This window comes from Meles meles, chromosome 6 (genome assembly GCF_922984935.1).
Source record: "Meles meles chromosome 6, mMelMel3.1 paternal haplotype, whole genome shotgun sequence".
In the NCBI taxonomy this organism is placed as follows: Eukaryota; Metazoa; Chordata; class Mammalia; order Carnivora; family Mustelidae; genus Meles; species Meles meles.
The window spans coordinates 934370-946879 of NC_060071.1; the positions used below are offsets into that span (position 1 = coordinate 934370).

Consider the following 12510-nt stretch of genomic DNA (forward strand, 5'->3'; position numbering starts at 1 on the left):
CTGTGCTTCCACAGCCCGCATGATGCGGATTAGAATTCGGTACCTACTTTATAGGACTGTGGGTATAATTGAGCGACTTTATAAATTGAGTGACATGTAAAACGATTGGAGCAGCACCTGCCATATGCTAAGGGCTCAGGAGATGTTAGTTTGAACTTTTAAAAAAGTGAAATGAGGGGCGCCTGGGTGGCACAGTCAATGAAGTGTCTGCCTTTGGCTCAGGTCATGATCTCAGGGTCCTGGAATCGAGTCACGCATCGGGCTCTCTGCTTGGTGGGAAGCCTGCTTCTCCCTCTGCTCCTCCCCCTGCTTGTGTTCCCCCCTCGCTGTGTCTCTGTCAAATAAATAAATAAAATCTTAAAAAAAAGAAGAAGAAGAGCAGAGGACACTAGCGGCAGCGACAGGAAGTGCCCTTGTCAGCCGTCTGCGGGCTGCCTGCACGCATGTCTGTACAAGGTGTAGAGGCAATGGCCTGACACGTGGAGCCACGTAAATGCCAGCTGCTGGCTGTTTACATAAAATCATTATTTCTGCCGGCTTTCCCTCTGCCCCCTCTGGCCTAGGGGTCTGGTAACACCCCACCTGGTAGCCCTGTCCCTGCCGGAGGCAGCTGAATTCCGGCCCAGATGCCAAAATCACCCTTCACCGGTGCAAGGCGGTCCCAGAGAGGACCAAGGACTCACCCACGATCACCCATCTGGGGCAGACCCCAAGCTAGAAGCCACGGGGCTCACTGGGTTTTGCAAGAGAGCCTGATGATGGACGAGTTCATCCCCATGCAGGCCTGTGAGCTTTGTCCCGACAGGGTTGGAGACTCTGGGTGTGGCCATCTGGGTTAGAAGTGAGCTGGCTGGCCTCACCCAACACGGCAGAAGCCAAGCTGCAGCTGGGACCAGGTTTGGGGCGAACGCCACTCCCCAAACACTCTGTGGGGGCCTTGCTCTGGGGGCTCAGTCCCCAGGTGCCTGCCACAAATATGTTCCTTCTAGTGGGTGTGGCAAACTGGGCTTAGACCACTCGTGCCCTGTCCCCACCCTTTCGGAGAGACCATGGGTCCCCCCAGAGCTGGTCCGTCACGGGGCCTCAGCTGCCTCCCCTCGGAACACATTCTCGTCTCGGGCCAAATAGACACACCCTCACACCTTGCCAGCTGTCTCCTTTAACTTCGCTGAGCGCCGCCCCCCAGCCTGGGTTTGGTGCCCCAGTGACCCTGAATGCTCCTCCATTCACGGACGGTCCCCGGTCTGCCGTCACCTCTCAGCCTTCGAAGCACGAGCCAGGCTGGCTGGCTCCTTCGGCCCCCATACCCCCCAACCCCTGCACAGGCGAGGTACTGAACCATTCTCCACGGTCGGAAGGGGGATCCTCCTGGTGCTGTCAGTTCTGCGGAAGGGTCAGATCGTTTCCAGTTCAGGGAACTTCAGTAGAATTTTTATTTCACGGTAGACGGTTATACTTAACAAAATAACACCCAGCCTCTAATCTGCGTGCTCTGGGAGGCGGTCAGCTAGGGTGGCTGCAGAGGGTCCCTCCCAGAGGGCTTCCTGGAGGAGGAGGGCTCCGAAGAACAGGCCAGCTTGTGGATTGTGCAAGGGGATGGAAAGTGAAGATGATATATTTCCCAAGCCACCCTGATCCCAGAAGGAGGTTATCTGCCTCCTCGTCCGTTTAGGAACTGCTGGAGATCCAGCTGGCCTGGGGGTGCCAAGGCCTGGGCGTGGGGTAGATGGCAGCCCTGGAACGGAGGCCATCTCTGATGCCATCCCCCACCCCACCCGCACCCATGCCCAGCGCCAACTCTAATCATTAACACCGCAACCGCGAGCCCTAGCCCTCAGCGGGCATCATCCATGTCCTGGGGACAGAGGAGGACTGCATTCCTTCCTGGGGTTCGCTGGGGCTGGGAACCCTTCCAAAGCACGGATGGGGGTGAGGAGGGGGCTTCTGGCAGGTTCTCAAAGGAGCACATAACCCATGGGGGGCTCAGGGCTAAAGCCCCATACCCAAACTGTCAGGGTGCCCTGAGACGGCTGCGGGCGTGCATGGCCAGGGAAAGGGAACTTGAAGGAACTGGAATTTGGTGAAAGGCAGAATTTTCTTGAAGTTGGTCCACTGTCATTGGCATTCCAGCTTCCTGGGGCCGTCTGGGGGGTATCTGCCATCTGACTGGGTTCAGGGCCTTGGAGCAACCAGTGTCCTGCCCCTGGGCCCTCAGAAGGGACTTACAATCCCCCTGAACGCCCGGCGGGGCTCGGCACGTCTTCCCCTCCCCCAGAGGCAGTCCAGATCCTGAAGCTGTAGCTTGCAAGTGACCAGTAAAGGTGGGGGCCTCCTGGACTGGGAGGGCAGCTGGGGGGGGGTTTCCATGGAGCGGGGGTCCTGGTGTTCGAAAGGTTTGGGCTTGATGCGACAATCCTGCCAAGTCCCGGGGGAAGAAGCAGAGGGGGCACAGGAGGGCAAAGGGCACAGGGCAGGATGCCGGCCGCCGCAGGACAGGGACCCTCCAGAGGCAGGGGTGAGGGAACAGGGGACTGTTTCATGACACAGACGATGGGTACATCTGGCACCCATTGTGTCCTGGTCCAAGGAGACCCGGGATCCGATCCCTGTTCTGCCTCTGGCTGGGCTCACGACACCGACCCCGTCCCAGGCTCTCCAGACTTTTGTGCTGCCTCGGCGGGAGCTCGGAGCTCTCCACGAAGCCCGCGCTGCAGGGCTGGAGAGTGCAGGGGAAAGGCACACCTGGACTGCTGGACGCCGGGCATGCATTTAGTACAGAAAAGTGAAAAAGTCAAAACCAAACCAAAAGTCAAGCTTGCATCCTGCCGCTGGGGCCCGGGCCAGCTTCAGGAGCGGCGCCCAGCGGAGGGCGGCACCAGCCGACTGCCTCCCCACCCACGCCGCAGGGGCCCTCTTCCTCGCCGTCCCTGTGCTCTTGTGTAAGGCGCGCAGGTGGGCAGCTGGGCCTGTGCCAGGTGGGTCAGAGGTGTCTGGGGACCCACCTCACCCACAGCCCCGGGGCAGGCCGGGGCGGGTCCCCACGCACGCCCGGCCAACCTGCCTCATTACCTGGAGCTCAGGCAGCACCGGCTCCCATACTGGGAGCCTTAGCCGGCGGCGCACAGGGAACGCTGAGCCCTGTCCCGGCCTCTGCTTCGGGGAGGCAGGTGAGCCCCCCGTGGGGCCGGACCCGGGATCCTGAGAGAGCTGCCGGGGTCCGACCGATCTTCGAGGTGAGACAGGCCATATGGACTAAGGAGAAGCAGGGGCGTGGGCCACCGCATGGGGGGACCAGAGAGGCCCCGAGGAAGCAGCTGTCTGCCGGGCTGCTGGCAAGCCTGACTTCAGCGCTGCGGCGGGGGACAGTGGGATCTGGAGGAGGAGCTGCTCCCCTCCCCGCCCGGGGCCGTTTAGGATTCGGGGAAGGTCTGGGCAAGGCCCTGAACTGGAAACCCTCTGCTGAGTTTCCGGAGATAAGGTCTCCCCTTTGCACTGCGGGCGGAGAGAGGTGGGAAGGGAAGAGGAATGGGGAAGGCAGGCAGGGCAGGCGGTGGGGGCGCAAGGCGTCCCGGGGACCCGGCGGGTTTGCTCATCCTGGTCAGCGCCGCCTGGCCCTGGGAAGAGAAACTGGAGCCCGAAGTCGAGTCGGTGCTATTCCTGACACACTCAGGTGTGTGGGCTCGGCAGGCGGCAGACTACCGTCAGGTGCCCGGCCCCAGGAGCCGGTGAGTCCTGCCCAGCCTGGCCGCGGGCCGTGACGCACACTGTGTCTCTGTTGCAGGGCGGTTTGGTGGAGCGGGGCCTCTCTGGGTCCCCTGCGGTCCCCACTCTCTCCTGGGTGAGCTCGAGGGGCACAGCCGCCCCACGGGGACCACGCCAGAGATGCTCCTGCTCAGGCCTGCCAGCTCCGTCCTGAGGACTGTGTAAGGAACTAGGACCCCACCCTCCTCCCAGAGACGGTCCCCGCACCGCACGGCGCCTGGACCCCCAGGCCTGGGCTCAGCGGCTTTCTTTCCTCTGAGTCACCCTCCCAACCCCAGCAAAGATCTTTCTCCTCCTTTCTCCCGGGAAGACCCCGACAGCCCCGCAGCGATACAGGAGAGCCGCTGAGCACACGAGGCACTCTGCAGGGTCCCATAGCCTCACCACAGATGCAGGACTGGCCCAGGGCCCCGAGGCTCAGAGAGGGACGGCGACTTGCCCAGGGTCACACAGCAGGCGGAGCTGACCCCAGACAGGCCGGTTCTCATGAACCTTAGAAAGCACTTCTTGAACGTGTGTTGCATACGGCACGGTGCCTTGGCTGTTGAGAAAGTGGAAAGGGAAGAAAGAACGAGTAACGAGGAGGTGCACCCCCATCCAGGAGGGCTGCCCATGGAAAACGAGGGTTCCTCTTGGCTTGTGGGTCACACACATGATGACACCTTGAGGATGCTTACCGAGCTCCAACTGCGCACCTCAGGGCCTCTCAAGGGCAGAGGACAGACAGACTCATGGAGCTTACCAAGTCGCGTGCGGCCTTCAAGGCCCAAACCAGAGTGTCCAAAGGCCATGAGAGTGAGAAGGTGTTGGGGACAATCCCTGAGGGCTTCCTGAAGGAGGAGCTGAATGAGGCTTAGTAAGCTCTGTCTTCAAATGCCTCGCTTCAGCTCCTAGGGCAGGACAGGAGGACAGAGGAGAGTTGACCGGGTGCGGTCAGGAGAGGAAGTGCAGGTTCTCGCAGCCCCCGCCTGACCCACGAACCTCGAATATACCTTCGGTATATTACCGCACACAAGCCCTTCGAGAGCTCCCTCGTCCCAGGGTGACTGGGCCGCTGCTAAGGACATTTGGTTTCTGTGCCAGCGGCGTGAGGCCAGATGCTAATGGGGTGCGTGCGTGCCGGAGGGGGTCTAGCTTGCCAGAGGAAGAGGAATACTGTGCTCATCCCCTCGGACGGGCTCTGGACACGATCACGGTGGACCCACCTCGCCCGCTGGTCCCTCGCCGGACCCTGGGGCTGCCCAGAGCAGCAGCAGGAGTCCAAGGGCCCCCGTGCGTGGGAGGGTCAGAGCGGCCGGGGTGGCTGCCCTCGGGGGACGCTGTGGAAGCCGATCTGTGGGCTCACTCCCCAGGCAGAAGAGGCTGGTTCAGCGGGCTTGGTTCTCCGGGCCCCCAGGGCGGCTGCAGATGGGCCAAGCAGAGTGGGGGCGGGGCAGGGCTGGAGGCCGTCCCAGTAGCGACAGGAGCAGGGGCAAGGAGGACGGCTGGAGCGGCCACGGAGGGGCCCACTCCCGGACACGGGAGTGTCCACGCAGGGAGGGCATGGCCCCCGTACCACACAGCACGGCTCCCTTTCCTTCCGTGCTGCAAGCGGGACCAGGACATCAGGGAGGTCCTGCAAAGTCTGTTCCTGGCGGTGGGCAAGGGTGCTGTCCCCCTTCCAGGGGCCAAGCTCCATCAAGGGAAAGGGCACGGCTTCCTCGCCGGGGAGATGGGATGCTGCCCGCTCCTAACAGGGCATCCAGCGTTCTGCCAGCTCCAGGCCATGCGCAGGGTGAGCGAGGTGTCCCTGTCACAGTCCCCCAGGCCGGGGGGGGTGGATGGCAGCGCGTCTGAGGCTGCAGAGCCCGGCCCGTGCGTGGGGCTGCCTGGCGCTCAGGAAAGGGCCCCACACAGAAGCAGAAACCAGAAGCTCTATCAAGTGCGGGACGGGCTGCCTGTACCTTCGGTGGTGGGCATTTTTTTTTTTTAAGAGTTTATTTATTTGTTTGACAGAGATCACAGGCAGGCCGAGAGAGAGGAGGAAGCAGGCTCCCCGCTAAGCAGAGAGCCCGATACGGGGCTCGATCCCAGGACACTGGGATCACGACCTGAGCCGAAGGCAGAGGCTTTAACCCACTGAGCCCCCAGGCGCCCCAGTGGTGGGCATTTAAAGCAGACCATGCCGGTGGCGGGGGGCCTCCACTAATCTGGGCGTGGGGAGTCCAGAGTCTCGTCGCTGTAGGCCGTGGGTTTGCCCCGTGTGTGGCCCACCCATCCTTTGCAGACATGGCCAGGAGAGTGTGTCCTGTACCAAGTTGGCCCCGTACCAAGTTCGCCGTGCCTGCTCGGGAGCTCCCAATGGGGAACCCTCGGCCCGTGCGTGTGCATGTCCCGCATCCACCCACTAATTGCGGCGTCTGTGCCCAGAGCTCGGGGGCCGTTTGGTACCAGCATGGCTGTATCTGTCCCAAAGCAGACGCAGCATCCACTCTGCGACCCAAGAGGGTAATGGTGGTGGCCAATGACCCAAAATCAGCAGGACAAGTCCCACGTGCTCACCCCTCCACCTAGCACAGCGGCCCCCGGCCCCAGACAGAGGGGACTTGCTCACAAAGTTCCCAGGAAGGGGACCGCCTTGGCCCCCACCCAGCGCCCTTTCCCCAGGCCCCCCCCTTTATAATCTCCTGATGTCTTTCGCTTTAAAACCCATCCCAGGTTCTTAAGCAGACTGCTGCCAGGTGGGCCTGGGTGCGTTCAGAAACTTAGTTTGAACCTGCAGAACCAGCAAGGAGTAAGGCCGAATGTGACAAGCAGGTAACTGGCGCAACAGCCTGGGAAATGGGCAAGGATGGGACCAGCCCCACCCTGACAGACGGACGAGACTCCCTGGAGCCAGGGTCCTGCCCTCAGGGCTGCCATGACCAGCTACACAGGTTGCACACTGCCCAACTCCAGTAGGCTCTGTTTACGTATTGATGCGTGTGAAATGTGCCCCTGGAGTTGAGTGAGGTTATAGCCCTGCTTGACCCTGGTGTGTGTACTGAACTCCATCCACTCATCACCCAGGACACTGAGGTCTGGCCAGTTGAACACTGAGGAGGAACGGTGCTGAGGTTCAGTCGGTTGACAACAGAGGTCCCATAACCCCTTAGACCATCCAGCTGGAACAGGAGATCCATTGTCCACGGCCACCATGCCTGGGAAGCGAGGAGGATCTGGGCCAGGAGTGAAGGCGAATGGCCTGAGCCCCTGATCTCTCTGGCCCCACACCTGTCCTCTCCCTGAGGGAGTAGGCTAGGGCCTCCCCACAGGTGCCTTGGGGGCGGGGAGGTCCTTGCTGCGGCCCGCACGGGACGCGTGGGAGCCCTAGGAATGTCCCCAGCTCCAGTCTGAGCTTGTAAGCCTGAGTGCATCTGACGCCTGAGGCCAGGGCTCTGGGAGGGTCAGGAGGGGTTCTCATGAAGTCGCGCCCAAATCGGCCAGTGCTGGACCCCCAGCCTTTCCGTGTCCGGAAGGGGACACTGAGTCCAGACAGAGCTGGGCCCTTGCCCAGAGTCCCAAAGTCCGAAGCAGAGCAGGGCTGAGCACTGAGCAACCACGGTGGGGGGCTGGGGGGCCAGCTGAGCCCTGCAGCCGCTGCGCTCTTGTCCCCGACCCCCACCGGGAGACAGAGATGTCCATGTCACCCCCGGTGCCCCGATGTGTTCCCGGGCGAGCACCGGGAAGCCAGGCCGGGCCCGAGGGTCTCACGCTGTTTCTCCCCTCCCCCCAGCTCCCTGACGGAAGCGAGAAAGCTCTCCAAGGAGTCCCTAAGCCGTGCTCTCACGCTCTCATCCCCGGAGGAGGAGAAGGATGCCCAGCTGGATGGCTCAGGTGAGCCGGCCAGGAGACTGCGGGCTGCGCTGGGGTGCTGGGGGGCTGCGGGCAGAGCCCGGGCAGAGGCGAGCTCCGGGAGCCACAGGACGAGACTCCAGGGGCCAGATCTGGTGGAAATCCCGCTGGTCGCCATGTCCCCAGGAACCCCATCACACCCCTTTCCTGATGGCCGTGTCAGGGCCCAGCACGAGAGAAGGCCGTGACTGGTGGGGAGGACAGAGGCAGGGAGGCGGCTGGGGGCTCTGGACAGTTGGAGATCCTGGGGAGCAGCCTGGTTGCCTGGGGTGTGCGGCCGCCGGGGCCTGAAAGGGGGCTGAGTCTGTGGGAGGCTCGCAAAGACCTTCTGTCACAGCCTGCCCAGGGAGGACGCAGAGCCGTCATTTACCCCGAAGAGTCATCACAATGACAGCAGCCACATAGCTTCGCTCCGTTTTATTGGCTGTGTGGCAACATTGTAGCAAAAGCACAGGTCAGAGGTAAACAGAAACAGGCAGCGCAGAGGTGGCCGTCTCCAGGTCCCGCGCGGTCCCCAGGGCAGTGCCGTCCTGTGTCACCTGCCCCTGAGCTCCTGGGAGCAGCCAAGCGCGACCCCGAGGCTGCCCCCTCGCTCGGGTGTTAGGGTGCAGGCATTTGAACTTGGGGCATGTTTTGCAGAATGTTAAGTTTGGGTCTGCCTGGTGTCTTCCTCGTGCTCAGACTAGGCCTGGGATTTCGGGAGCAAGTGGAACTAGCTGGGGAGGCCATTTCTTTCTTTATTTTTTTTTTTTTAAGATTTTATTTATTTATTAGAGAGTTGGAGAGAGATCACAAGTAGGCAAAGACGCAGGCAGAGAGAGAGAGAGGAGGAAGCAGGCTCCCTGCTGAGCAGAGAGCCTGATGCGGGGCTCGCTCCCAGGACCCTGAGATCATGACCTGAGCCGAAGGCAGAGGCTTAACCCACTGAGCCACCCAGGCGCCCTGGGAGGCCACTTCTTCCGGTCTCCGCACAGGACCGAGGGGAGGGCAGAGCCAGCAACAGCTGGAGGGGAGGCCCAGGCCTCCTCCCCCAGATTTCTTCCGGCCGGGCTTTCCGGGTCAGAGGACCGAGGAGAGTCAGGCAAAGGTCACCGTGCGCGCCAGAAGAGGTACCGAGAGGTGTAAGGACTGTGTGCGCCTCAGGGCACAGCTGCTCCCAGGGATGTGGGCACTGCCAGGGGCGCGGTCCGGCCTCTGGGAGCCCCACGGGCCGACGAGTGGGTCGGGCTCTGCCAGCCTGTCCTGTGCAGCCCTGGGGCCTCTGGGGCATGGCCGCGGTGGGATCCGAGTCCCGCGGTGACCGAGTGCCCGCCACGTGCCCGCCTGGTGCCGGGGCTGGGCCCTCTTACTCCCCGACTGCCCAGCAAGTGCAGGAACCCGGGCTTCAGGCTCCGCGAGGAAGGAGGAGGGAAGGAGCCTTGCAGCCGCCTGTGCAAACGCGCCCTCCACAGCACTGGGAGACAGTCGTGGGGCGGGGCTGGAGGGCGGTGAGGGGTTCAGTCCACCGTCTCCACCCACCTGCCCCCTGAGAACATGGGGCGCGTGCTCCGCTTTGTGCCGAGAGGTTCGCTGTCCTGCACATTACCTTCAGAGGGCAGTATGGGGTGGGCCCAAGCTCATTCCCACGTGGCGGAGGAAAGCGGGCTCAGAGAGGCTCTGTGACGGTCTCAGTCATGCCGCAAGTAGGACGTGGAAGTCTCCACAGGCCACGCTGCGTCCTAGGGCCCCGGCAGGCATGGCCCCCTCCGGGCCCAGCAGCCTCCGCTCCCCTCCAGTTCACCTCGGAGCCGCGGCCCCCCTGGGGAGTTCAGGGAAGTCTTGTCTTCATGTCACCTACCACCGGGGCCTCTGTGAGTTCCCAGAAGCCAGAGGGTCCCCGAGCCCCTATCCCCAGGCCAGGCTCTGAGCTGGGAGGCAGGCCCACTGAATCCAGCGTCCGAGCTGCTGGAACCTGACCTCCACACAAAGGCAGCCTTGTGCCAGGCCCTGGGGATGCATTTCTTTCTAGTGCTTCCCAGCGGGGCATGAACGCCAGCTGGAGCGGGGCATGGCCAAGACCACAGGGACGGGGAGGGGTCCGGGGAGAGCAGCTGCTCCGGACGGGACCAGCAGAGGGGCTGGCCAGTGCCAGGTCCCCACGCCCAATCTTCTAGTGGACTCCACACCCCCGGGGAGCTCAGAGCCCCGGGAGGCCTGCGGTTGGGTCAAGGGCTGGGGGGGGCCTCCTGTCCCGCACTCCCCCCTGCCCAGACGCCTCAAGGACAAGGCTGCTCTTGGCTGGGAGGACACAGACACCACCCTTGTCCTGGGGCGCTCAGCCTGAGGCAGGGGGCAGGGTGGGGGCAGTGGGAGGGAGCCCCCCCCATGGTCACTTCTGCCTCTGGCGGGGAAGGAGCGGGAAGGACAGGGGGCTGGGTGCAGGCAGCTGCTGGGGAAGAGGGGACCCTTGTGCGAGCGTCCCCGGTCGCAGGCCCAGCTGGTGGCAGGTAAAGCACACGATTCGTCGGGCCCAGCGCTGTCGTGTCTCGCGTCGTTTCGGGGTATAGGGGAGGCTTTAGGGGTCAAGAAAGAACACTTGAAATGCCTTTGGTGCAACATGTGGTCTTCCTAAAGCTCGGCGACAGGCCCCGTGGGCAGAAAGAGCTGCCCCAGGGCTGAGAGGCTGAAGATTCATTTGTGCCCGTGGCCCAGAGCTGCTCCTGCCTGTCCCGCGCCCCCAGCTGAGCAGGGCGCGTGTTCAAGGGAGGGGCTGTGAGGCTTGGCTCCTCCCGAAACGACAGGAAAACCCCCTTGGGCCCCTGGGGGCTAGCCATGGGATTGCCCCTGGAGAGGGTGCCGGTGGATGGAAGCTGGGCTCCACTGGCTCCGGGCTTCGGAGCGCCTCCGGCACGTGCCCACCACAAGGCGGGCAAAGCCCGTCTCAGCTCCCCCACTGAGTGGTCCAGGCCTGGACAAGGGAAATCCTGGGGGTAGAACATAAAGGCAGAAACAGCGACCGCAGGGGGGCCCACAGAGACCATCTCGTCCGTCCCGACTGTAATTCAGGTGGGGAAACTAAGGCCCGGGGAGGATGGGGGTCTGCCCAGGCTCTCCCTGCTGAGTGGCCACAAGCCCGAGCTCGTAACCTGTGGGCAAGAAGGCTTGGTGAGTGGCCAGCAGGTGGAGGGGGTCTCTCCCACCCCAGACACAGAGGAGCCAAAGTCACATTCTGGCACATTCTGTACAAGGTCTGGACAAGCTGTTCTGTCCTAGGCAGGCCGCGTCCTTGTCTTGAGTTGTGTTCTGAGGCCACCATGACCTCTTTCCCTTAAATATCCCCACGAGGGCCTGGCATGCATCTGAGCAGGGTCCAAGGGCTGAAGCAAAGGGTCCCTGTGTGCAGAGGGAGCGTCCATGCCCCCATCCAGCCTCCATCCAGCCCCTGTCCAGGCCCGAGTCCAGCCCCCATCCAGCCTCCATCCAGGCCCGCGTCCAGGGCCCCTTCCAACCCCCGCCCCCGGCTAGGGTGACCTCGACAGCAGAGGTTTTGGGGCCCAGAGCTGGAAGGAGCCGCATGGAGGCAGATCCATCCCAGGCCTGAAGCCCCCCCTCCCCACCCCAGGCCCACGAACCCCTCCAGCTGCACAATGGGCTCCTTCTCAGTTGTCCCGCAGACTGTGGTAAACAGCCCTGGGCTTCTCCTCCCCCACATCGCCTCGCCCTTGCCCTCGCCCAGTGTTTTCTCCTTCCCAGGCAATTCAGAGTGGTTTCCTCTGCTCCTCAGAAGCCTTTATCCCAGAGCCTCAGGACAGCCGCTCCCAGCCCCCGGCCACCCCCAGCATAATGGGTGATTGATAAGACACAGGCCGGGTCGGGCCAAGACCAGTGCCCATGTGAGCAAGAGGAGGCGAGGACAGGGGGAGGGGGCCTTTGGGAAAGCCCGTCCCGGGCACTCGGCTGGCATTCTCTCCTGCGCACGGGGGGGGGGGGGGGGGGGGGGGGGGCGGGGCTGGCTGGGCTGCGATCGAGGGGGCCTCCTAGATGTCAGGGACCTTGGCTGGGTGGCGGCTGTATTCTTCGCTGCTCCTGGAGCCGTGAGCTTGCTGGGGTATGGCGGACTGCGTCCCTGCCCAACGTCCGGTCGGGGGCCGAGGATGCTTTAAAGGGCAGGTAACTCGGGGACTTCGGCTGGCTCCGTTGGTGGAGCATGGCACTCTTGATCTCAGGGTCGTGAGTTCAAGCCCCACGTTGGGCATGGAGCCTACTTAAAATAAAAAATAATAAACAGAAAAGAAAGGGCTAAAGGGGACTGGCAACCCGTCCTGATTTCTGTCGCCGCGGTCACCGCGGACACTGCCCCTGGAACGGCGGGCTGAGCAGCCCCGCAGCTCACAGGCCCTCCTCCCTGCTCGGGCCTGGTAGGGGGTCCAGCTCCTCCCCCAACACCATCCCCAAGGGAACGGACTGTGGCCCCCCACGCCTACACCCCCTTCAGCTGCCGGGACTGACTGCAGTCTGGCCCTACTGTTGCCCTGAGCTGCTGTGACCCTGGCCACCCCGGCCCGCTGTAAGGAAGCCCTCTCAGGCCGCCAGGGTGCTATGTGTGGGAATCCCGGCCGCTTCTCCACGGAGGCTCTGTCCCCATCCGCGACGGACGCCACAGGCTTAGCTTTACTTGACTGTTGGCGAACGTTTGCGGCGAGCACGGTGGTTGCATAGGCTCAAGTCTGTCTGGAGCGAAGGAGGGAAGGTTCCGGACGTGCCTGCTGTGTCGGCTCTGGGTGTGGATCGAGAGGCAGCCCGTCTCCCCTCCACCCACGAGCTGACCCCACGTCCCCCGGATGTCGTCCGCCGGCATTTCCGTGTCATTAAACTCTTCAGACGCCTTGTTCTTGC

At 63.1% G+C, this 12510-nt stretch overlaps 1 protein-coding gene across 3 annotated transcripts in view; it reads left to right on the plus strand.

Moving 5' to 3' along the window:
* Window positions 1-12510, plus strand: part of ACSBG1 (acyl-CoA synthetase bubblegum family member 1) — a 40547-nt gene that overhangs the window by 10147 nt on the left and 17890 nt on the right. Inside the window, exons 1-3 of one of the 3 annotated variants that reach the window (XM_046009913.1) lie at window positions 3868-3923; window positions 6460-6558; window positions 7517-7617. In XM_046009913.1, coding sequence (XP_045865869.1) covers window positions 3883-3923; window positions 6460-6558; window positions 7517-7617 — 241 coding nt within the window. In that variant the 5' untranslated portion in view covers window positions 3868-3882. Of the gene's footprint in view, window positions 1-3867; window positions 3924-6459; window positions 6559-7516; window positions 7618-12510 lie in introns of those variants that run through there. The other 2 variants (XM_046009912.1, XM_046009914.1) reach the window with 2 other exon arrangements.